The 22,981-nt window shown below is 50.5% G+C and overlaps 1 protein-coding gene across 1 annotated transcript in view; it reads left to right on the plus strand.

The window, feature by feature from the left end:
* Positions 1-22,981, plus strand: part of ADAM15 (ADAM metallopeptidase domain 15) — a 110,385-nt gene that overhangs the window by 17,800 nt on the left and 69,604 nt on the right. Inside the window, exons 3-7 of the mRNA XM_015419105.1 lie at positions 3,370-3,473; positions 7,516-7,598; positions 10,242-10,320; positions 19,472-19,548; positions 21,467-21,647. Coding sequence (XP_015274591.1) covers positions 3,370-3,473; positions 7,516-7,598; positions 10,242-10,320; positions 19,472-19,548; positions 21,467-21,647 — 524 coding nt within the window. The remainder of the gene's footprint in view (positions 1-3,369; positions 3,474-7,515; positions 7,599-10,241; positions 10,321-19,471; positions 19,549-21,466; positions 21,648-22,981) is intronic.

Here is a 22,981-nt window from a genome sequence, read left to right on the forward strand (position 1 = left end):
GGTGGAATGACAGGACCCAGACGATCCGCGATGCGATCGTCCACCATCTGGTGCATGGCGTTGAAAACTTCTGTCACTGTCCTCATGAGATCCTGCACCGACCTCTCGAGCTCCTGGATCCTGCCATCCTGGGATGCCCCCCAGCCTGGCTGCTCTTCCCGCTCGTCTCGTCCGGTCGCTCTCTCCTCCGGCCAAAACTCATCCTCCCCTCGATAAGCCACAGCCGGGCAACTCCGGGGTCTTTCAGGATAAGATCCCGGTTCAAAAAGGCTTTCTCGGGGCCCACTGCCCCGATGAACAAACGTTTCCCTGGTGCCTTGGGTATCGAACATAGTCCAATCCTCTGAGGCTTTGACCTCTTGTTTTCCCCAATGCGATGGGGTAGGAGGAGGCCAAGGAATAGTCTCATGCCTCGGGATCGCTCCCCCAACGGCACCTCGGGCTTCCATGTAGTCCGATGTTAAGGCAGTGGCCGGGACGGCACCTCGGTCCTCTGCCCAGAAAAATGATTTCCCTTCGGCCCCGCTCATGATCGATGTCAGACTCGGGGTGAGGGGGAAAGAGGATTCTGGACAAAATGTCAGACCCCCAAAGCAGGAGAACAAACCCACGTTCCAAAGAAGTAAGATTTATTTCCAAAGCATGGTTGATCATGAACATACAGAGAATTGTCCAGAATGACTACAATACACAGGGGCAGTATAATATAGGAACTTCAAACTTGGTTAACCCAATGGGCTAAACTCCCTCGCAAGGGAGTTGATTAGAAAAGGCGCGAAGCAGCCTGAGAACTCCAACTGCTCATACCATAAACACAAGCTCAGTTCACACGGGAATCTAATTAAGCAAGGCAAGAAGACATAACACTCCAACGTCCACCTGTAGGAGAAGCTTGGCAGTTACAGTCGCATACCAGAAGAGAATAACACGGGGAGGGAGGGAAGAGGGACACATCCCAGAGAAATGGCAGCTCGCTGACAGGTGGGGCCATGGCTCTGTGGTAGACCAGGTTCAATCCCCAGCATCTCCTGTTAAAAGGACCAGGCAGGTGGTGATGTGAAAGACCTCTGCCTGAGACCCTGGAGAGCTGCTGCCAGTCTGAGTAGACAATATCGACCTTGACGGACTAAGGGTGGGGGTAGGGCTGTGGCTCAGTGGTAGAGCATCTGCTGGGCATGCAGAAGGTCCCAGGTTCAATCCCCGCCATCTCCAGTTAAAAAGGACCGTTCAGGTGGTGATGGGAAAGACCCCTGCCTGAGACCCTGGAGAGCCGCTGCCGGTCTGAGTAGACAATACTGGCCTTGATGGACCAAGGTCTGATTTAGGACAAGGCTCGTGTGTTCCTGTATCCCCCTGAAATCCAGCACTTTTCTTCTGTTTGTGAGATTTCCCCAGGTATGGCTTTCAAGTCTGTTGTTTGTCCTCCAGAAGGGCTAGAAGAGGCTACTTTTTAAAAACCAGAATCTTTTTTCTTTGGTGGTAATGCTCACTAGTACTGAGTACTGGCACCGTTTGGGGAGGGCCGTTTTAAGCCCTGAAGGGGGAAATTGGTGGGAATTGGTGGAATCTCGTATATAAGCCCCTACCGTCCCAAATCACTTTGTCAAAACATGGGTCCCCAACCTTTTTGGAGCCCGTGGGCACCTCTGGAATTCTAACACAGCATGGTGGGCGGAGCCACGGAATGGCTACCACAGGAGGCGGGGCTAGCCACAAAATGATTGCCCGAGCTTAACTTTAGTCACACAGTAAAAACACTTGTGCTGTGGTGGCAGCTGCCGCTGAAGCCATGTTTTTAAAAATCTACACAGCCAATCAGAAGCCTCTCAGGGCAAAAGCACCACCTGGCCTCGCCCACTTTCTAAAAACACTTGGCGGGCACCAGAAAAGATGTCAGCGGGCACTATGGTGCCCGTAGGCACCCTGTTGGGGACCCCTGATTGAAAACATCTGAAACCAGCAGTCGGAGTTGTGCCCCAGTGGCCAATCCAACAGTGGTGCGAAAACTCAGTGACGAGCAAAACACAATGCATTGAGAGTCTCCGTTTACTTCCCACACTACCTGTACACATTTATCCCCTATTCTGACGTATTTATTGCTTTGCTGACCTTTCCCCTCCTTAGTTAACAACTGTTGACCAATCTTCCCTCTAAGCTGTGGGGTCTTGTGAGCAAAAATTCTCCTTTGTGAGTTACTGGCATTAAAGTTATGAGCAAGCAATTTGGCTACTGCATAAATTAGTTTGCTCTGGAGCCCTCCTTCCTGAGCTAAGACAAAAATGTGTGAGCCGGAGGCTAAAAGACTGTGAGCTAGCTCACACTAACTCAGACTAGAGGGAACACTGCTGTTAACCTATAACCTTAGCTTGTTACTTACTTTTGTCTTTGCATATCTTAAAACCTCTTCTTCGTGTTACAGTGTTAATCTGCTGTTCGGCCTCTGTCTGCAAGTTTGAACTGTTACCTTCCATTCCACTGTAATTGAAAAAGTGTGCCGTGCACACGAAAGGTCATACCTTGAATAAACCTTTGTTGGTCTGAAAGGTGCCACGGGACTCTACATTTGTTCTACGACAAAACACAGAACATTCTGTCCCTTAAAGAACTAGAGAGATCTGTTTAGGACTCATCAGAGCGTAGGAACTTGCTTTTTCAGGCCAAAATAGGAAGTCTCAGGAATCCGAATTGTGTTCTTAGTGCCAAATTCCACATGTGCAAAAAAGACAAGAAAGGAGCCCCACCCCGACATAATAATACCCAAGGGACTAGCCTTTTGGCTGCGGGATCCAGATGCAGATCTGTTTTGTTTGCGTCAGTTATTCGGGTGGCAGATTTTTGAGGCTTGCTTTCTGCAGAATTTCGGCTTCTCTTGGCTTTTCCCAGGGCTGATTTGGAAATGGCAGAGGTGCCACGTAGAATAAACGTAGAATAAACGTCAGATGTTTGAGAGCCGCAAGACATTTTTCTTTAAAAAGATATATGCAGATTGGCTTTTTTATTACCATTAAATGTGACTGCCCCAAATAAAAAACCAAAGGGGTCAAAATGGATATTGATAATGATATTTGTTTGTTTGCTGATTATATCCATTTGTCTAAGAGGGAGAGAAAAAGAGAGAGGTGGAAAGAAAGAATGAAAGAGGTGGAAAGAGAGGAAAGAGAGAGAGAAACAAAGAAAGCAAATAGGTGGGAGGGAGAAAAAGCCTGCCCCCATTTCCCCAGCTGCCCTGCCGGGAGCCACACAATATGTGTGAAAGAGCCGCATGTGGCTCCCAAGCCGCAGTTTGGCCACCCCTGGGATACAGCCATATAAAAAGCTGGTGAAAAGGAACGGCCAGATGACACGTCTTTTGCTTGTGTTTGGTTGCAGATGGCAGGACCCGGCAGCCGTGGGATGAGCTGACCTGCCACTGGACCATCGCACCGAAGATCCTGCAGGGCGACCGGACCCTCAGCTTGGAGGAGGCGGCACTGGTAAGACACCCTGCCCGCCCCTCCGTATGAGCCACTGCGCGCCTGCCAATGACTCTGCTGTTCCCCCCCCCCCACTGATTCTTGGGCGAACTTATAGCTTGGTGGTAGAGGGCTTGCGTTGTGTGCAGAAGGTCCCTAGTTCAATCCCTGACTCTATGACACATAAGAGAAGCCATGCTGGATCAGGCCAGTGGCCCGTCCAGTCCAGCACTCTGTCACACAGTGGCCAAAACCCAGGGGCCATCAGGAGGTCCGCCAGCGGGGCCAGAACTCTGTTGCCCCCCCCAGCACCATGAATACAGAGCATCACTGCCCCAGACCGAGAGTTCCTATCTGTAAAAAGGTAAAGGTTCCCTTGCTCGAAAGCCAGTCGAGTCCGACTCTAGGGTTGCGGTGCTCATCTCCGTTTCAAAGCCGAAGAGCCAGTGCTGTCCGAAGACGTTTCCGTGGTCATGTGGCCGGCATGACTAAACACCAAGGCGCACGGAACGCTGTTACCTTCCCACCGAAGTGGTCCCTATTTATCTACTTGCAATTTCTTGCGTTCGAACTGCTAGGTTGGCAGGAGCTGGAACTAGAGACGGGAGCTCACTCCGTCATGGGGCACCCGGGTCTCGAACTGCTGAACTACTGACCTTTCACAGCCTGCAGTTCAGCGTCTTAACCACTTGAGCTACCGTGTGGCTAATAACCACTGATGGACTTCTGCTCCATATGTTTATCCAATCCCCTCTTGAAGCTACCTATGCTGGTCGCTGCCACCACTTCCTGCGGCAGTGAGTTCCACCTGTTCATTACTCAGTGGGTGAAGAAGGACTTCCTTTGATCTGCTCAAAACCTAGTGCTCATCAATTTCATGGCGTGTCCATGCGTTCTTGTATGGTCAGAAAGGTAGCCGTGTTGGTCTGAAGCAACAGGAGTCCAGGGGCACCTTTAATTCAAGCTTTATTCAAGGTATAAGGTGAAGTGTGCGTGCACAGGAAGGCTTATACCCAGACTTAAACTTTGTTGGTCTTAAAGGTGCCCCTGGACTCCAACTTACTCCTGCTTTGCTTCAGTGCTTCTTTCTAGATTTCTGGTTGGTTCTACGACCTAACTCCTGTTTCATTGAGTGTCCCATCCTGTCGATCGTATTAACTCTCTCTCTGCAACCTGCCTGGAGCCAGTTTGGTGTAGTGGTTAGGAGTGTAGACTCTAATCTGGGAGAACCGGGTCTGATCCGCCACGCCTCCACAGGCAGCTGCTGGTGTGACCTTGGGTCAGTCGCAAGTTTTTTCACTGCGTAGCTAATTCTTGTTATACTGGCCGGGCGTACGGCCGCTTCCTCCGCCGGCCGCTTTGCCGTTTGGCTAATTGGCGTTTGCCGCTTTGCTGGTTGTCAATGCTTCTCTCGGGGCCGGGGATGGGGAAGTTTCGCTTGCCCCCCACGCGGATCACTAGGCCGAGAGCCGGGGAGGCATTAATATTTGAAAGACACCGAATCCGCAGAGAGAAACTGAGATGCTCGGAAAGGGGAGCCCCGCAGCTGCTGGGCCGTAAGCTCAAGACGAGCCGGCTGGAATGAGCTCATCTCCTCTCGTCCCCCCTGCCTTCACCCGCCGGGTGCCCGGCCCACGGATGTAGGGAGTCTCCCAGGCATTTCCTTCTATTACTGCTGGGCAGGAAACTCCGGGTGGGGTGGAGGGGGGGGTGGAGGGGAGAGAAGCAGACACCTCCGGGCAACAGCTTTGCACCCGCAGGACTGTGAGCTAATCGGGGAGAGGCCTTTCCTGCCAGCGAGGGGGTGAAAGAGCCCTGCCCTGCCCTCGGTGTGACCCTGCCACGTGGCACACTTTTGGGCGCAGCCCGGACCGAAGTTGCACGTGCATGTTTGGCAGGGGATGGAGGGGGGTCTCTGGTGGTCCCCTCCTAAGCCATAGGACTGCTGGCTGTTCGGTCCTTTTAAGAAAGGGACCCGTCTTCCAAAATCCCTGTGATGGTTTTGAGCACTCTCTCCCTGGCTTGTTCTGTGCCCTGCCACGACAGCCAGTTTGGTTCAGTGGTTAGGAGCGTGGACTTTAATATGGGAGAACCGGATTTGATTCCCCCCTACTCCTCCATGTGCAGCTGCTGGTGTGACCTTGGGTCAGTCACAAGTTCTCTCAGAGCTGTTCTCTCACGAGCAGTCCTTGGGAGAGCTCTCTCAGCCCCACCCACCTCACAGGGTGTCTGTTGTGGGGAGGGGAAGGAAAAGGAGATTGTAAGTTGCTCTGAGACTCCTTTGGGTAGCGAAGGGCAGGGTACAAATCCAATCTCCTCCTCCTCTTCTTCTTCCTCCTCTTCTCCTTCTTCCTCTTCCTCATTCTCCTCATCATCATAACAGGGCCTTCTGCAGATGGCAGCCTGCAAATGGGCAAAATTGACAAATGCCTTTATGCATGCCTTCTCCGTGGTGGCCCCCGCTTAGTGGAACAGCCTGGCTGAGGAGGTCAGGAAAGCTCCCCTTCTCCTGGCTTTCTGCAAACTATGCAAAACCGAATGATTCAAAAGGGCTTTTCTACACGGGCAATAGGGTAGGGCTGCACCAAAAGATTCACAAAGAGACTTGGACAAATCGTTAGGGACTGTGGTCTGTACTACTGCGTATAGCTTGTTGCAAGTTTGCTCCTACTGTGTAGTCTTGCGTCACTTTATGTGTCATGCGATCCACTTCTGGTTTTGGTGGGTAGCCGCGTTGGTCTGAAGCAACAGGACAAAGTTTGAGTCCAGGGGCACCTTTAAGGCCAGCAAAGTTTTATTCAAGGTTATAAGGTGAAGTGTGCGTGCACAGGAAAGCTTATACTCAGACTTAAACTTCATTGGTCTTAAAGATGCCCCTGGACTCCAGCTTTCTCTTGCTTTGCTTCCGTGCTTCTTTCTAGATTTCTGGTTGGTTCTACGACCCAAGTCCTGCTTCATTGTCTATTAAGTGTCCCATTCTGTCGATTGTATGGACTCGCTCTGTGTAACCCGTCTTGAGCCAGTTTGATGTCGTGGTTAGGAGCACGGATTCTAATCTGGGAGAACCGGGTTTGATTTCCCACTCCTCCATATGCAGCAGCTGGTGTGACCTTGCGTCAATCACAAGTTCTCTCAGAGCTGTTCTCTCATGATCAGTCCTTGAAAGAGCTCTCTCAGCCCCACCTATCTCACCGGGTGTCTGGTGTGGGGAGAGGAAGGGAAAGGAAATGGTAAGCTGCTCTAATGAAGGCGGGGTACAAATACAATCTCCTCCTCTTCTCCTCCTCCTCTACTTCGTCTCCTCCTCCTCTCCTTCTCCTCTTCCTCCTCCTCTTAAGTTATAGGAGGTAGATTTTGTTTGAATACCAGAATAACATTCTTACTGGTGAGAGCAATTTGACCATGGGATCTGTTACCTAGGAATGGTGTGGGCACTCCCTTGCTGGAGGTCTTCATGGAGAAGCCTGGCAGCTATCTGTCAGGAAGGCTCTAGGTTTGGATTTCCTGTGCTGAGCAGGGAATTGGGTTAGGTGGCCTATGAGACCCCTTCCAGTTCAATGATTCTGTGAATGTAACACTTTCAAATGAATATTCAGGACAAAATCAGCTGAAATCCAGATCAGTTCAAATTTATGGTGGCCCCAAAAGAGAGTCTGAGAGCTGCAAAAGAGTCTGAGAGCTGCAAAAGAGAAGCATCTGAGAGCTGATGTTGGGCTCATGTCTAGAGACCACTTGCACAAATGCACCATCTGAAAGATCCTCTGCATAGGTTTTGCTACACATGCTCCCCCCATTTCCATCCTGGAAGAAGAGTGATCATGCTTTTCGTCTTATGATCCCTCCCCTCTGTGCACACATAACGCATAACTCCCCTCTATGCATTCCTCCTCCTCCTCCTCTCCTCCTCCTCCTCCTCCTCCTCCTCTTCTTCCTCTTCTTCCTCTTCTTCCTCTTCTTCCTCTTCTTCCTCCTCTTCCTCTTCTTCCTCTTCTTCCTCTGTCCCCGTGAGAAAGGCGGACTATGAGTGGCATGAATAAATAATTCTGTTATCTCTAACCGGCAGGGGCAGAACGGATTCCCGGCTCATCTGCAGATTGCGCTGGAGGTGGAGGGAGATCACTTTCTTGTGGATCTGGAACGGAACTGGTGAGTTGGAAGTGGCCCTTGTTGGAGTGGCGGGGCTGTGAGAGGGCTTACTCAAAGAGCTCTGCCGGATGGGACCCAAACCGCCATCTTTTCTAACATCCTGTTTTGTCTGTGTGCCTCTGGGAAGCCGGAAGGCAGCCGCTCTCCCTTCCTTATAGTCAGTCCAGCTGTTCTTTAGGGGCGGACTAGAACAAAGTCTGAGTCCAGCGGCACCTTTAAAACCCATTAAATTTTATTTTGGGTGTGAGCGTTTGTGTGCACACAAACGTCTAGGGGTGGACTGTCACTGAACATGGAGGTTCTGTGAGGCATCGTGGGTGGTAGCTGCCCATAGCTGCATATGTCAGACTCCTGCAGCAATCAGTCCCCAGCAACTTTCTTGCAAAGAAGTAAAGTTTATTGAAACATTGAAGTATGCAGATTGTCTTTGCACATCTCATGTCAGAACTGGCAATAAGCGTGCAAAGCAAATGGATATACTTAATTCAAGAGGGCCCCCTGATGGCCTGGAGCGAATCACGGAACAGGTAGAAGCCCGCCAAAGCTAACGGGTCCAGTTTCCCAGGAGAAAGCCAGTGCTAGACACCAAGGCCAAATGCTCATGTTAGAGATAAAGAAGCGCTGAAGGCACAGAGAAAAGAAAATGAAAATTCCAGCCCCCCCCCCTACACTCCATGGCAGCTAGAGGCTTAGCTGACAGAAACACTCTGTATTGGACCGTGGTCCATCTTGTCCAGTATTCTGGATCTAATGGTGGTCCAGTTAGGGCCAGATGCCTTCTCCACAGCCACTGGTGGGCAGAGATATTCTGTCTCTTAACATGGAGGCTCCATTATAAGTTCATTCTCAGAGCTGTTTGATCAGCGATAATTAGTCCCCCGGGGTTCGATACTCGGCAGGCACTAACCTAAACTTGTTGAGAAAGCAGGAAGAGAGATGGCTGCATGATCTGGCATTAGGATGATTCCCCAGGTTAAGAATATAAGAAGAACCCTGCTGGATCTGAGCAGCGGTCCATCTAGTCCTGCATCCCGTCTCACACAGTGGCCTCAGGAGGGCCAACAACAGGGCAGAGAGGCCGAGGCCTTCCCCTCATAAGAACAGCAGAAGAGCCCTGTTGGATCAGTCCAGTGAGGGTCCATCTAGTCCAGCATCCTGTCTCACACAGTGGCCTCAGGAGGGCCAACAACAGGGCAGAGAGGCCGAGGCCTTCCCCTCATAAGAACAGCAGAAGAGCCCTGTTGGATCAGTCCAGTGAGGGTCCATCTAGTCCAGCATCCTGTCTCACACAGTGGCCTCAGGAGGGCCAACAACAGGGCAGAGAGGCCGAGGCCTTCCCCTCATAAGAACAGCAGAAGAGCCCTGTTGGATCAGTCCAGTGAGGGTCCATCTAGTCCAGCATCCTGTCTCACACAGTGGCCTCAGGAGGGCCAACAACAGGGCAGAGAGGCCGAGGCCTTCCCCTCATAAGAACAGCAGAAGAGCCCTGTTGGATCAGTCCAGTGAGGGTCCATCTAGTCCAGCATCCTGTCTCACACAGTGGCCTCAGGAGGGCCAACAACAGGGCAGAGAGGCCGAGGCCTTCCCCTGATAAGAACATGAGAAGAACCTTGCTGGATCAGGCCAATGGTCCTTTCTAGTCCAGCCTCCCATCTCACACAGTGGCCTCAGGAGGGCCAACAACAGGGCAGAGAGGCCGAGGCCTTCCCCTGATAAGAACATGAGAAGAACCTTGCTGGATCAGGCCAATGGTCCCTTCTAGTCCAGCAATCCCGTCTTACACAGTGGCCTCAACCAGTTCCTCTGGAGGGCCAACAATAGGACAGAGAGGCTGAGGCCTTCCTCTGGTGTGGCCTCCTGCTGGCTCTGAGATTCAGAGGCTTAGTGCCTCGAAATGTGGAGGTTCCCCTCAGTCACCACGCCTAGTAGCCATGGGCAGACTTCTCCTCCATGAATCGATCGAATCCCCTCTTAGAGCTGTTTATTCCTGTGGCCATCACTACATCCTCTGGCAGCGAATTCCACATTTTAATTGCTCCTTGCGTAAATAAGTATTTCTGTTTCTCCATCCCAAATCTCTTGCTCATCAGCTTCACTGGATGCCCTCAAGATTCGTTTTAAAAAAATAAACAGATGCGCAGGGCCCTCGGATCTCATCAGATCTCGGAAGCTAAGCAGGGTCAGCCATGGTCAGTACTTGGAAGGGAGACCACCAAGGAAGTCCAGGGTCACTCTGCAGAGGCAGGCGAGGGCAAGCCACCTCTGAATGTCTCTTGCACGGAAAGATCGTACAGGATCACCGTTAAGGTGGCTGTGACTCAATGGCTCTTTCCCCCAGTGTTCCCTCTAAGCTGAGTTAGTGTGAGCTAGATCACAATTTTTTAGCCTCCGGCTCACACATTTTTGTCTTCGCTCAGGAAGGAGGGCTCTAGAGCAAACTGATTCATGCAGCAGCCAGATCGCTCGCTCACAACTTTAATGCCAGGAGCTCACCGAGTAGAATTTTTGCTCACAGGACTCCACAGCTTAGAGGGAGCATTGCAAGTACGCCTGCCTGTAATGAAACCAAGATCATCCACCTGGTCAGGGTCACCTTTTCTGAGGGGAGACTCCACCCGTGCTGATTGTGTCTTCCTCCGGCAGGGAGCTGCTGGCGGGTGCCCGGGGACTGGCATATTATCTTCCCAATGGAACCAAGGCGATGCATCAGACCAGACCAGAGGTAGGCATTTGTGTTTCCGGGTGGGGTACCAGGTGCCTCCCAATGGAGATCTTAGGCAGGAGGTTGTGTTCTCTATCTCCTTGTGCCAGCCAGGGCACGGCTCTGCTGCAGGTGCTGCTGGGTTGTGCCCAGAGTGCCCCTCCTGATGGGCCAAAAGCCCAGTTTGGTGTAGTGGTTAAGGGCGCGGACTCTAATCTGGGAGAACCGGGTTTGATTCCCCACTCCTTCAGTTGCAGCTGCTGGATGACCTTGGGTCAGTTGCAAGTTCTCTCAGAGCTGTTCTCTTAAGGGCAGTTCTCCGTCAGAGTTCTCTCAGCCAGTCTGGTGTAGTGGTTAAGTGCGAGGACTCTAATCTGGGAGAACCGGGTTTGATTCCCCACTCCTCCACTTGCAGCTGCTGGATGACCTTGGGCAAGCCATAGTTCTGATAAGAGCTGTCCTTGAAAAAGAGCAGTTTCTGTGAGAGGTCTCTCAGCCCCACCTACCTCATAGTGTGTCTGTTGTGGGGAGGGGAAGGGAAAGGAGTTTGTAAGCCGCTCTGAGACTCCTTTGGGTAGTGAAGGGCGGGGTATAAATCCAATCTCTTCTTCTTCTTCTCCTTCAGCCCCACCTGCCTCACAGGGCCTCTGTTGTGGGGAGGGGAAGGAATTTGTAAGCCACTCTGAATGAAGGGCGGGGTATAAATCCAATCTCTTCTTCTGGATGCTTTCTGCCTGGAGCAAAAAAATTTTCCCTCCAAATTGTATTTGTTTAAAAGGCCGAGCGCCGAAGAATAGATTCTTTTGAACTATGGTGCTGGAGAAGACTCTTGAGAGTCCTTTGGACTGCAAGAAGATCAAATCAGTCAATCCTAAAAGAAATCAACCCTGACTGTTCCCTGGAAGGCCAGATCATGAAACTGAAGCTCAAAAACTTTGGCCACCCAATGAGAAGGGAGCACTCACTGGAGAAAACCCTGATGCTCGGAAAGACTGAAGGTCAAAGAAGACGGGGACGGCAAAGGATGAGATGGTTAGACAGTGTCATAGATGCAACGAACATGAAATTGAGCCAACTTCAGAGGACGGTGGAAGACCGGAAGGCCTGGCGAGATCTTGTCCACGGGGTCGCAAAGAGTCGGACTCGGCTGTGCGACTGAACAACAAAAAAAAAAAAACTGATTGGGCTGCCTGTCTTCCAGCAGACTTCGGTGCAGCTTACGCTATTAATCAAATACATAGACACGTTTTAAAACCTAAAGCCAATATTTAAAATCACAATTTCAGATTGCTTTATTGATTGGTTTGATTTTAATTAAACGCAGCCCTAAATAAAAGTCTTCTAGTGCCCCTGAAAGTTCGGGAGTGTGGGGCCAGGGGCACCTTCCCGGGGAGGTTGTTCTGTAAGCACTGGGGCTGCCACCAGAAAGGCCCTGTCTTGTGTTCCCAACAAACGAGCACTGTGACGGGACATTCAGGAGGACCTCTCTCTGTGATTGGAGTTCCCGGGCAGGGACATGGGGGGAAGACAGTATGGGATAATTCGAACTTGCTTACTGCATTGTGAATATCTGCTGAAACTATATTACAAAACCCTTTAGGGCCAGATCGGTGTAATGGTTAAGAGCGCGGACTCTAATCTGGGAGAACCGGGTTTGAGTCCCCACTCCTCCACTTGCACCTGCTGGATGACCTTGGGCAAGCCACAGTTCTGTCAGAACTGTCCTTGAAAAAGAGCAGTTTCTGTCAGAGGTCTCTCAGCCCCATCTACCTCACAGGGTGTCTGTTGTGGAGAGGGGAAGGGAAAGGAGTTTGTAAGCCGCTCTGAGACCTTTGGGTGGTGAAGGGCGGGGTATAAACCGAATCTCTTCTCCTCTTCTTCTTCTTTTACCTCACAGGGCATCTGTTGTGGGGAGGGGAAGGGAGATGAGTTTGTAAGCCGCTCTGAGACTCCTTTGGGTAGTGAAGGTTGGGGTATAAATCCAATCTCCTTCTCGATTTTATCCTCACAACAACCCTATAAGGTAGGCTAGGCTGGGAGAGTGTGACCGACCCAAGGCCACCCAGCGAGCTTCCATGGCACAAGTGGGGATTCAGAGCTGGGTCTCCCAGATCCTAGTCTGACTTTCTTAACCGCTGTACCACACTGACTCCCCCCTCTCTAAGATCTCAAACCCTGAGAATCTTTGGACGACTGCAGCGTCTGTTATGTTAGCAGTCCCTGCCCCATAGTGCCGTGAGTCCAGTGACTGTGGCCTTTCGGAATGGCTTTTGTGTGTGGAAGGCGAAGCTAAGCAGGGCCAGCCCTAGTTAGTACTTGGATGGGAGGCCATCGAGGAAGCCGAGGGTTGCAAGGCAGAGGCAGGCAGTGGCAAACCACCTCTGAACGTCTCTTCCCTTGACCTGGATGGCCCAGACTAACCCAGTCTCTTCAGATCTCAGAAGCTAAGTAGAGTCAGCCCTGGTTACTACTTGGATGGGAGACCACTGAGGAAGCCCAGGGTTGCTACGCAGAGGAAGTGGCAAACCACCTCTGTTCATCTCTTGCCTTGACCTGGAAGGCAGAGGCTAACCCAATATCATCAGACCTCAGAAGCTAAGCAGGGTCAGCCTTGGTTACTACTTAGATGGGAGACCACTGAGGAAGCCTAGGGTTGCTACGCAGAGGCAGGAAGTGGCAAACCACCTCTGTTCATCTCTTGCCTTGACCTGGATGGCCCAGGCTAACCCAATCTCTTCAGACCTCAGAAGCTAAGCAGGGTCAGCCTTGGTTACTACTTAGATGGGAGACCACCGAGGAAGCACAGGGTTGCAAGGCAGAGGCAGGCAGTGGCAAACCACCTCTGTTCATCTCTTGCCTTGACCTGGATGGCCCAGACAAACCCAGTCTCATCAGATCTCGGAAGCTAAGCAGGGTCAGGCCTGGTTACTACTTGGATGGGAGACCACTGAGGAAGGCCAGGGCTGCCATGCAGAGGCAGGCAGTGGCAAACCAACCTCTGTTCATGTCTTGTCTTGAAAACCTCACGGGGTTGCCATGAGTCAGCCGTGACTCGAAGGGGCTTTCCTCCACCCAGGTGCTTCTGGTTTGAGCTTATGGGATGTCGGCAGACTTTGCTTCTGCCGATGGTAGAATGGATTTGGAGGGGGCGGCTCTTTCTGTTCCCTCCCTGTGCGTCGTTCCGAGAATCGCACTAAAGAGCCGCTTGTGCATTGTCTGAATAAATAAAAGGCGCCGAGCACTTTGGAAGGCACTTCGGAGCAATTAGGGAAAATGGGCTCTCTCAGTACCTGCTATTATCTTCTGTCCTCCGCGTTGGCTGCGTTTCCTGGGAATGGAATTCTCCTCTTGTGCTTGTTCAAGCCCTGTTTTTTTTTTAATTGCGAACCACTTCGAGGAGGGCTCTGAAGAGGCGGCACAGAAATATCCTAAATAGTTAATTTCGAGTCCTGTAGCAGCCATGAAATTAAAAGACGCCTGCTCCTTGGGAGGAAAGCGATGGCGAACCTAAACAGCATGATAAAAAGTAGAGACATCACCCTGCCAACAAAAGTCCGCATGGTCAAAGCAATGGTATTCCCAGTAGTCATGTATGGCTGTGAGAGTTGGACTATAAGGAAGGCCGAGCGCTGAAGAATAGATTCTTTTGAACTATGGTGCTGGAGAAGACTCTTGAGAGTCCCTTGGACTGCAAGGAGATCAAATCAGTCATTTCTAAAAGAAATCAACCCTGACTGTTCCCTGGAAGGCCAGATAATGAAACTGAAGCTCAAATACTTTGGCCACCCAATGAGAAGGGAGCACTCACTGGAGAAGACCCTGATGCTGGGAAAGACTGAAGGTCAAAGAAGACGGGGACGGCAAAGGATGAGATGCTTAGACAGTGTCATCGATGCAACGAACATGAAATTGAGCACACTTCAGAGGACGGCGGAAGACCGGAAGGCCTGGCGTGATCTGGTCCATGGGGTCGCGAAGAGTCGGACTCGACTGTGCGACTGAACAACAACAACAAAAGCACCTTAGAGACCCACAGGATTTCCAAGATGTCAGCTTTCGAGAGTCTGCGCTCCCTTGGTCAGATAGAGACCTAAACCTAAATAGACAGAAGACTAAATAGAACCGTAGAATCACCGAGTCGGAAGGGGCCATAGAAGCCATCTAGTCCAACCCCCTGCTCGGTGCAGGGTCGGCCGAGAGCATCCCTGACCAGTGTTTGTCCAGCCGCTGCTTCAAGACGGCCAGGGAGGGTGTTGTGACCCCAGGGGGGGTCTCTACCTTCCGCTGCCACCATTCTGGACTTCAGGTCCAATGAGAAGGTCCAGAGTACCGTCCCAGGCCCATCCCACATGCCCCTTTTTCAGCCAAGAACACACAGGCGTGATTGACCCAGGCAGAGAAAATAATTACACAGGAAGGGTTTATTAAAAACAACACTGGGGCAGGGAAAAACAAGACAAGGCAAGGTGCTTAAAAAGGGTATAACAGGGGTTGAAAAGGCAAAATAAACATAAACTAACGCAGCTACCTGCTCTGCTTCCAGGCCCACAGCCTGCCTGGCACTCACACTGAGCCCAGTAGAGATCTTCCTCTCTCCCAGACCAGCCTGTCCCCACAGTGAGAGCAGGCCGCAGAGAGAGAGACCTGAAAGAACACCCTGTGTTTCCTCAGTCAATGGCTAAGAACAGTCTCCTCACACAGTTCAACACTCTTCTCACAGAATCTCCCTATAGCTCGTTGCTAAGCCTTATGGGGACTGTAGGCTGTCTGCTCTCTGGCTCGAGGGCCACTGGCAGGGCCGGCTCGAGGTGTTTCTGCACCCTAGGCGAGGCTGCCTTGTGGTGCAGATGCCAACCTCCCGGTGGGGCCTGGAGACCTCTGGAGCCAACCACCCTTTTGCTGCCACCACCACCGCCTCTCCCCCCCACCCCTGCCGCCACCAAAGGGGGGGAGGCACAGCTTGGCACCCCATCCAGGGCCCGGCGCTCTAGGTGAATGCCTAGTTCGCCTAGTGGGTGAGCCGGCCCTGCATGCAGATCTCTCCTGGGACCAGGCCACACTAGGCCCTGCTCTCAGTCCTGCACAGATCACGACAGAGGGGGAGCTCACCACCTCCCGAGGCAGCCCGTTCCACTGTGGAACAACTCTGACTGTCAAAAAGTTTTCCCTAAGATCCAGCCGCTACCTTCCCGGCCTTAATTTAAACCCTTTCTTATGAGTCTTATCCTCTGCTGCTGACGGAAACAGCTCCCTGCTCTCCTCCAAGTGACAGCCCTTCAAATATTTTTAGAGAGCCATCATGTCCCCCCCTCGTCCTCCTCTTCTCCAGAGACAGTTTGGTGTAGTGGTTAAAAGCAGCAGACTCTAATCTGGAGAACCGGGTTTGATTCCCCACCTTGGGCAAGCCACAGTCCTCTCAGAGGTGTTCTCTCAGGAGCAGTTCTCAAAAGAGCTCTCTCAGCCCCAGCTGCCTCACAGGTTGCCTGTTGTGGGGACAGGAAAGGAAGGCGATTGGAAGCCGCTTTGAGACACATGAAGCCTGCTGGGTGTCCTCAGGCCAGTCCCAGTTCTCTCAGAGCTCTCTCAGCCTCACCTGCCTCACAGGTGTGGGGGTGGTGGTTTAAAAATCTAAATGATAAAGAAATGAAAATAATAATCTGATAGGGTTGCCAACCTCCAGGTGGTGGCTGGAGACCTCTCGCTATCACACCTGGTCTCCAGGCGGCAGAGATCAGTTCACCTGGAGAAAATGGCTACTTTCGAAGCCGGACTCTATGGCATTATGCCCGAAACCTTGCCATCCTCAGGTCCCGCCCCTCATATCTCTTGGCATTTCCCCACCTGGAGCTGGCAACCCTATAATCTGATAATCAGAGGTAGACTGCCTTTGAACATGGAGGATTTGTGGGGCCATTGTGGCTAATAGCTCTCAATAGTTCTGTCCCCCTCTGCTCCGGAAATCTGTCCAATACCTATTTTGAAGCTATCTTAAACCGGTGGCTGTGGCCACTTCTTGTGGCAGTGAGTTCCATGTGCTAATTATGCATTGTGTGAGGGAAGGCTTTCTGTCAGTCTAGGGTTGCCGGCCTCCAGAATCTCTCTCTATGCTACCTACCCTGCCTTCGGTCTAGATTAGAAACCTCTGTTAATGATTGATAGTATGCAGGGCTATTTTTGGGCAGGAACGCACAGGAACGGAGTTCCGGCTGGCTCCTGAGTTGGCCACGCCCAGCAGGAACTCATTAGCACAATAGGCCACACCCAACAGCAGAAACTCATTAGGATTGGCTACATTAGGGGTGTGTGGCCTAACATGCAAAGGAGTTCCTGCTACAAAAAAAAGCCCTGGGTTTTGACAACAAACAAGGTAAACAGAATAAGAAGCAAAAGGTGGGTGTGGCTGGACGACCATACTTCTGGTAACATTGGGGTGTGGCCTAATATGCTAATGAGCTGTACTGTCAGGGGTGTGGCCTAATATGCTAATGAGTTTCTGCTGTTGGGTGTGGCCTATTATGCTAATGAGTTCCTACTGGGCTTTTTCTACAAAAAAAGCCCTGATAGTATGCAGCTGAAGCGGTCTTGAAAGAATTTTAGAGGGCAGCACAGAGCTACTTTTCACATAACCAAATGATGTAAGCTAGAAAGGAAGAGGGAGTAGAGAAAATGCAGAAGGGTGAGTTGTTTGAGGTTTTCCCCCCTTTAAAAACAAAAGTATTCTGATCTCTGTTTTGGGTGCATTCAGAGTATAAGTGTTGAAAAATTTTATGTATTTTTATATATTTTCTAGCGTAAGGTCTCATCTGATGAGACTTTGAGTGAAACGGTCCATTGACCGCTGTACCGTCAGAAAGAAAAAACTTGAGACCAATTTACTTCAAAGAAAACACCTTTATGATTTTATTCACTGGATAATTAAAGAAGATATATTTTTCTCTAGCCAGGTTTTGTTACCACATCGGGGTTGTTTTTCCTTACAAAGGTCAGCCTCCAGGTGGGGCCTGGAGAGCTCCCGCTGTTACCACTGATCTCCAGCTGACAGAGATCAGCTCCCCTGGAGAAAATGGCTGCTTTGGAGGGCGGCCTCTGTGGCCTTGTACCATGCTGAGGCCCCTCCCCTCCCTTCCCCAAACCCTGCCCTCCTCAGGCTCCACCCCCAAAGTCTCCAAGTATTTTCCAACCCAGACCTGGCAACCCTATGTCAGTCAGTTCCATTGGTGGTCTCCGACTACTAACGCCATAAAGAATGGGGTTACCTTTTCTCCATGCCGTGCGTAATTTTTTTTAAAAAATCCTTCATGTTTAAAGACATGTTCATCACAAGTTCCATTTAACAAAAGGCCTGAAAAACGTTACAGACAAAGGGCCAAACAAATTTGTGCAGTTTACATAAAACAAACATAAGCCAGGGAACAAAAGAACAATGGCTGCAGCTGTCACTACAGAATAATAATTAAAAATCAGGTTTAATCAGTAAATTATATTCAGAAAGAAAGTGCGTTGCCTCAATTAGTGTTTAAAGCGTATAGATGGGGCTCAATCTGGCATTTTTAAAAAAATGTACATTGTTTGGGGGGTTCAGTACACAAAAGGAAAGGGAGTCATTTCCCGTGCATAACTTTATAACTGTACAACTGGGGACCCGCAAGGAGTAGTTGGGGGCCTCGCGTTTCCCCCTCTCTCACTATTTCCTGTTGCTCTTAAAGCCCCTATAGCCTCTCCCCTTTCTCTGCTTCCTTCTCTCCTTCCCACTGACTAGCCAGCCTGTTTTATCTGCCCCTCCGTCTTTCCCTCCTTTCCTCTCACGAGTAGCTTTTATCTGGGAAAACTATGGCCCAGTTGTGCAGTGCTGGGCGCCGTTACATGGTGGGGAACATGCAAGGACTTGCAGGGGGCACCTCACTTTCACTTGTAACCCCCTCCCCTGTTTCCTCATTTCCTCCTGGCAAACTTTCCCTGCGTCGTTGTCTCCTTCCCATCCACCCACCAGCCTTCCTTTTGTCTGCGCCCCCATCTTCAGCTATATTTATTGTGTATTTACTTCATCCATACCCTGAGAGCCAGTTTGGTGTAGTGGTTAAGCATGCGGACTCTAATCTGGGAGAACCGGGTTTGATTCCCCACTTCTTCACATGCAGCTGCTGGTGTAACCTTGGGTCAGTCATAAGTTCTCTCGGAGCTGTTCTGTCAAGGGCAGTTCTCGAAAAAGCTCTCTCAGCCTCACCTACCTCACAGGGTGTCTGTTGTGGGGAGGGGAAAGGAAAAGAGATTGTAAGCTGCTCTGAGATTCCTTTGGGTAGTGAAGGGCGGGGTGTAAATACAATCTCCTCTTCTCCTCTTCCTCCTCCACCACCACCACAACTGCCACAATGGGGATCCAGTACAGCTTATATCATTCTCCTCTCCATTTTTTTCCTTACCACAACACTGTGAGTCAGGAGGCTGAGCATGTGTAATTGGCACAATGCCATCCAATGAGCTTCCACAGCAGAGTGGGGATTTGAACTTGAGTCTCCCTTGTCTGAAGTTCTCGCCACTGCGCCACACTAGCTTTTGTGTGGTGTCTGCAGTTGAACAGTAGGCAGGCAGATCATATCAGGTTGCTCAGTGGTTGCTGCCAGGCCTGGTCCTGAGGAGTCGTTCCTCAAACAACTCTGAAAACGGTCCTCCCTCTTATCTTTTACTAACAGAAACCAAGGCTTGAAGGCTGGCTATACTGTTGTCGTTGCCTAGTAACCCCACGATGGCCATTGTGGAGGGCATTATTTTCTTCTACTATTTGGGGAGATTTTAAGCTCCCCAATGTATTCAGATTCTTCTGCAAACCTGAGGCTTTTTTTGGGGGGGGGGGGTTGTAGAAAGATCTGTCTTGTCTGTTCATGGCTCCAGTATCTGGATTTAAGTATCCACAGGTTTGCGCACATTGAGAATTAAATATACTGATGCTTGTGCTTGATCTTCTGTGTGTCTGATTTTTTTCTCCAAGCTAGAACACTTCAAAATGCCTTAGTCATTCTAACATAGCTATAGCATAACCTTCCTGCCACTCCAAATTATTCTTGCCTTGGCATTCTTATTTCAGTGTCGGGCATCACAGACATGCTTCAAACCGTGCATGCATATGTGGGGGGCAGAGACTGTGGTTTATACTTCCTGCTTCTTTCTGTTGCAGGGGAATTGCTGTTATCGGGGTAGTATCCAGGGATTTCTTGACTCTTGGGCCAATATCTGCATTTGCTCAGGTCTAAGGTAAGAACGGGGGCCAGAACGAAGAGGGAAGGAGAAGGAAAAAAGAACTTTGGGGGTTTCTAGATGGTGATCAAAATGTTATACTGGCACTGTGACACTCAAGGCATCCGTTACTGCATTTTGCAGTTCGCTGCCACCAGTTAAGGTACCAGAATTCCATTCCTTACCATAGAGTATTGTTACTGAGACTGATTTCTCACATGCAGCTTTGCCGCCCTCGCTTTTCCCTTCCCCCGATTGTATTTGTCGATTTCCCCCTACTTGCTGTGCGGCTGCATTTTGATGTGCAGCATCCCCCGATTTCCCCCGTGTCTTTCCGATCCTCAAAAAACAGGATCGAGAAGACACGGGGGAAATCGGGTGAAGCTGCGGGTCAAAATGTGGCCGCACAGCAAGTAGGGGGAAATTGACGCTTAAAATCGGGGGGGGGGGGGGGGAAAGCAGCGGCTTGTGGGAAATGGTCCCAGTCACATATTTGTTCCTTTTTAAAAGTGTTTGAGTAAGGGTGTGGTTGTTCGACACACACCCCAATTACATCTCTATGCTGTGCTTCCTGCAGGAAGCTCAGGACAGTTTTCAGGATTCTCCCCGCCTCTACTTTCCCCTTGTAACAACCACCCTGTGAGGTAGCTTCACCTGAGAGAAGCGATTGGCCCAAGTTTGCCCAGTAGGCTCTGGGGCAGGGCGGGTATTTGAGCTTGGACATCTCTAGCCTAACTAGTACACCACACCAAGCAAGATCTCGTTGATCTTTCAGCGCTTTAATTATACCTTTATTCACTTCATTTATATGCCATGTTTCTCCCTGATGGGGACCCAAAGGGGTTTACCTCATTCTCCTCTCCTCCATTTTGTCCTCATTAGAATCCTGTGAGGTAAATTTGGTGTCGTGGTTAGGAGCGCGGACTCTAAACTGAGACAACCGGGTTTGATTGCCCATTCCTCCACATGGCGGCTGCTGGTGTGACCTTGGGTCAGTCACAAGTTCTCTCAGAGCTGTTCTCTCATGAGCAGTCCTTGAAAGAGCTCTCAGCCCCACCTACCTTACAGGGTGTCTGTTGTGGGGAAGGGAAGGGAAAGGAGATTGTAAGCCACTCTGAGATTCCTTCCGGTAGTGAAGGGCGGGATATAAATCCAATCTCTTCTTCTTCTTCTTCTAGGTTAGGCTCCAAGTGAGCTTTCATGACAGAGTGGGGATTTGATCCTGGGTCTTCCAGATCTTACTCTGCCACTCTGATCACTGCACCAACCTGGCTGTCTTTAGGCATAACTAGTCCTGTTGATGCAGCTCTAGCTTAAGGACACAAGTCGGGCCTTGCTGACTGTGATGGGCAGGTTAGGCTCTGCCTCTCACTAAGAGCGGCCAATGAGAGCAGAGGGAATGCTGGGAAAGACAGTTGGAAAGAGCAGTTGGGAGTTGGCAGCAGGGGAGGTGACAGCGGATAGTGCGTTTTTAGGGCACTTTCACACACACTAAACGCACTTTCAATTCACTTTCAATCCACTTTCAATGCACTTTGCAACTTGATTTTACTGTGTGAAATGGCAAAATCCACTTGCAAACAGTCGCTGAAGTGGATTGAAACTGCATTATTTAGCATGTGTGAAAGTAAAGTTAGCGTGTGTGAAAGTGCCCTAGGACTGCCTGGGTGAAGCTGATGTGAAGATCAGCTTAAAGGTAGCCGACTAAAAAGAGTCAATTTGTGACACAAAGTTCGAGGGATGCTCTGTATTCTTGGTGCTTGGGGGGCAACAATGGGAGGGCTTCTGGAGTTCTGGCCTCGCTGGTGGCTCTCCTGATGGCCCCTGGGTTTTGGCCACTGTCTGGCACAGAGTGTTGGAATGGATGGGCCATTGGCTTGATCCAACAAGACTTCTCTTATGTTCTTACGTTCTCTAATGTGGCTTCCTTTTCCAGTGGTCTCCTGGTTGTGTCCAGGGACCGAAGCTACAGCCTTGAGTCTCATGTCAGGGGGAACACGACGGATCACAGAGCCTACAGACTTCATGCGGTCAGACACGGCACAGGAGAATGCAGGCCAGTTTCTCTGTCCCATGGACAGCTTCATCCACAGCCAGATCAACCTCTGCTACGTAGGGTATGTATTACCACGTTCTCACTTCTCACCTCCAGCTTCTATACCACGATTCCTTTAGTTCTGAATGTGCAATGATAGGATTAGTCTGACCTAAATTAACCTAGACCTAGACTGGAAGGAGGCAGAGTCCCAGGAGAAAAAATTAAAAAGAAAAATAAGGCCTTGTCTGCTTACAGGAAGTTCTGACCATAGAGTTTCTAGTGGTTCCTAGAGCTATCCTTGTCACTTCCAGGTAGCTCTAGTAGTCAGTGAGACATCTGTAGTCAGAACTTCCTGTAAGTAGACAAGACCTTATTTTGTATTTAATTTTTTTCTCCCAAGGATGATTGTGCATGCCCTCATTTGGCCCCAGTTTCTGCCCACCAGTCAGGTGAGCATTGGTGGTCAAGGGCTACAATTACCTGAAGGTTGCCCACCATCATCAGGCCAAGGGGAACCCCAAAGACTGTTAGGGTTGCCAGATGCTCCCCTGGCCACGGGTGGGGGATGGAGGGTAGGGTTGCCAGATTCAGGTTAGGAAATTCCTGGAGATTTGGGGGGTGGAGCCTGGGGAGGACTGTGCCTTCGGTGGGGTACAATGCCAGAGTCCACCCTCCAAAGCAGGGGTGTCAAACTCATTTGTTATGAGGGCCGGATCTGACATAAATGACACCTTGTTGGGCCTGGCCGTAAGTTGCTTCATGTGCTGATCAAGAACATGAGTGGCACCATGACACAGGCTGAGTCCTATGTGTTTGTCTACAAAACTAGTCTTCCTCAGTGGTCAGTATCGGCCTACTATCTGGGAAGTCGATAAGTTCAAAATCCCCAAAGGAAATGTGCTTGGGTGAACTTGGTCTGGACACACACTCTCAGCCTAATCCACCTCACTGGCTTGTTGTTATTCCTCATCTAAATAGTTCACATGGCTTTCCTACAGAGAAAGATTGGATCATGAGGGCATGAATACAGTGAAAAGGGGGAGGGAACCCAGTTGCACCCAGGAGAACCACAGCATAATAAGCCCAGCAAAACACACACACTGTAGCAAGGCACACAACAGTTCATAGCTTGGATAAAACTTTGTTGGTCTTAAAGGTGTTTGGTATTTTTCCTGTGTGATTGAGGCAGCCAAGCAAAGCAAGCTTTCCCTCTTTCCTCCCTTTGGGGAGGAGCCTCAGCCAATGGAAGGGAAGAAAGGCTTGCGCTTTTCTCTCCTGTGCAATTGAGGCAGCCTGGCCAGGAAGCAAGCTCTGGCTCGTTCCCTCCCTCCCCTGGAAGGGTCAGGAGGAGGAGCCTCAGCCAGTGCAGGGAACAGAAGCTTGCCTATCTATTTATCCTGAGTGATTTGAGAG

The sequence above is a fragment of the Gekko japonicus genome, unplaced genomic scaffold, assembly GCF_001447785.1.
Source record: "Gekko japonicus isolate JY-2015 unplaced genomic scaffold, Gekko_japonicus_V1.1 scaffold25, whole genome shotgun sequence".
Taxonomy (NCBI): Eukaryota; Metazoa; Chordata; class Lepidosauria; order Squamata; family Gekkonidae; genus Gekko; species Gekko japonicus.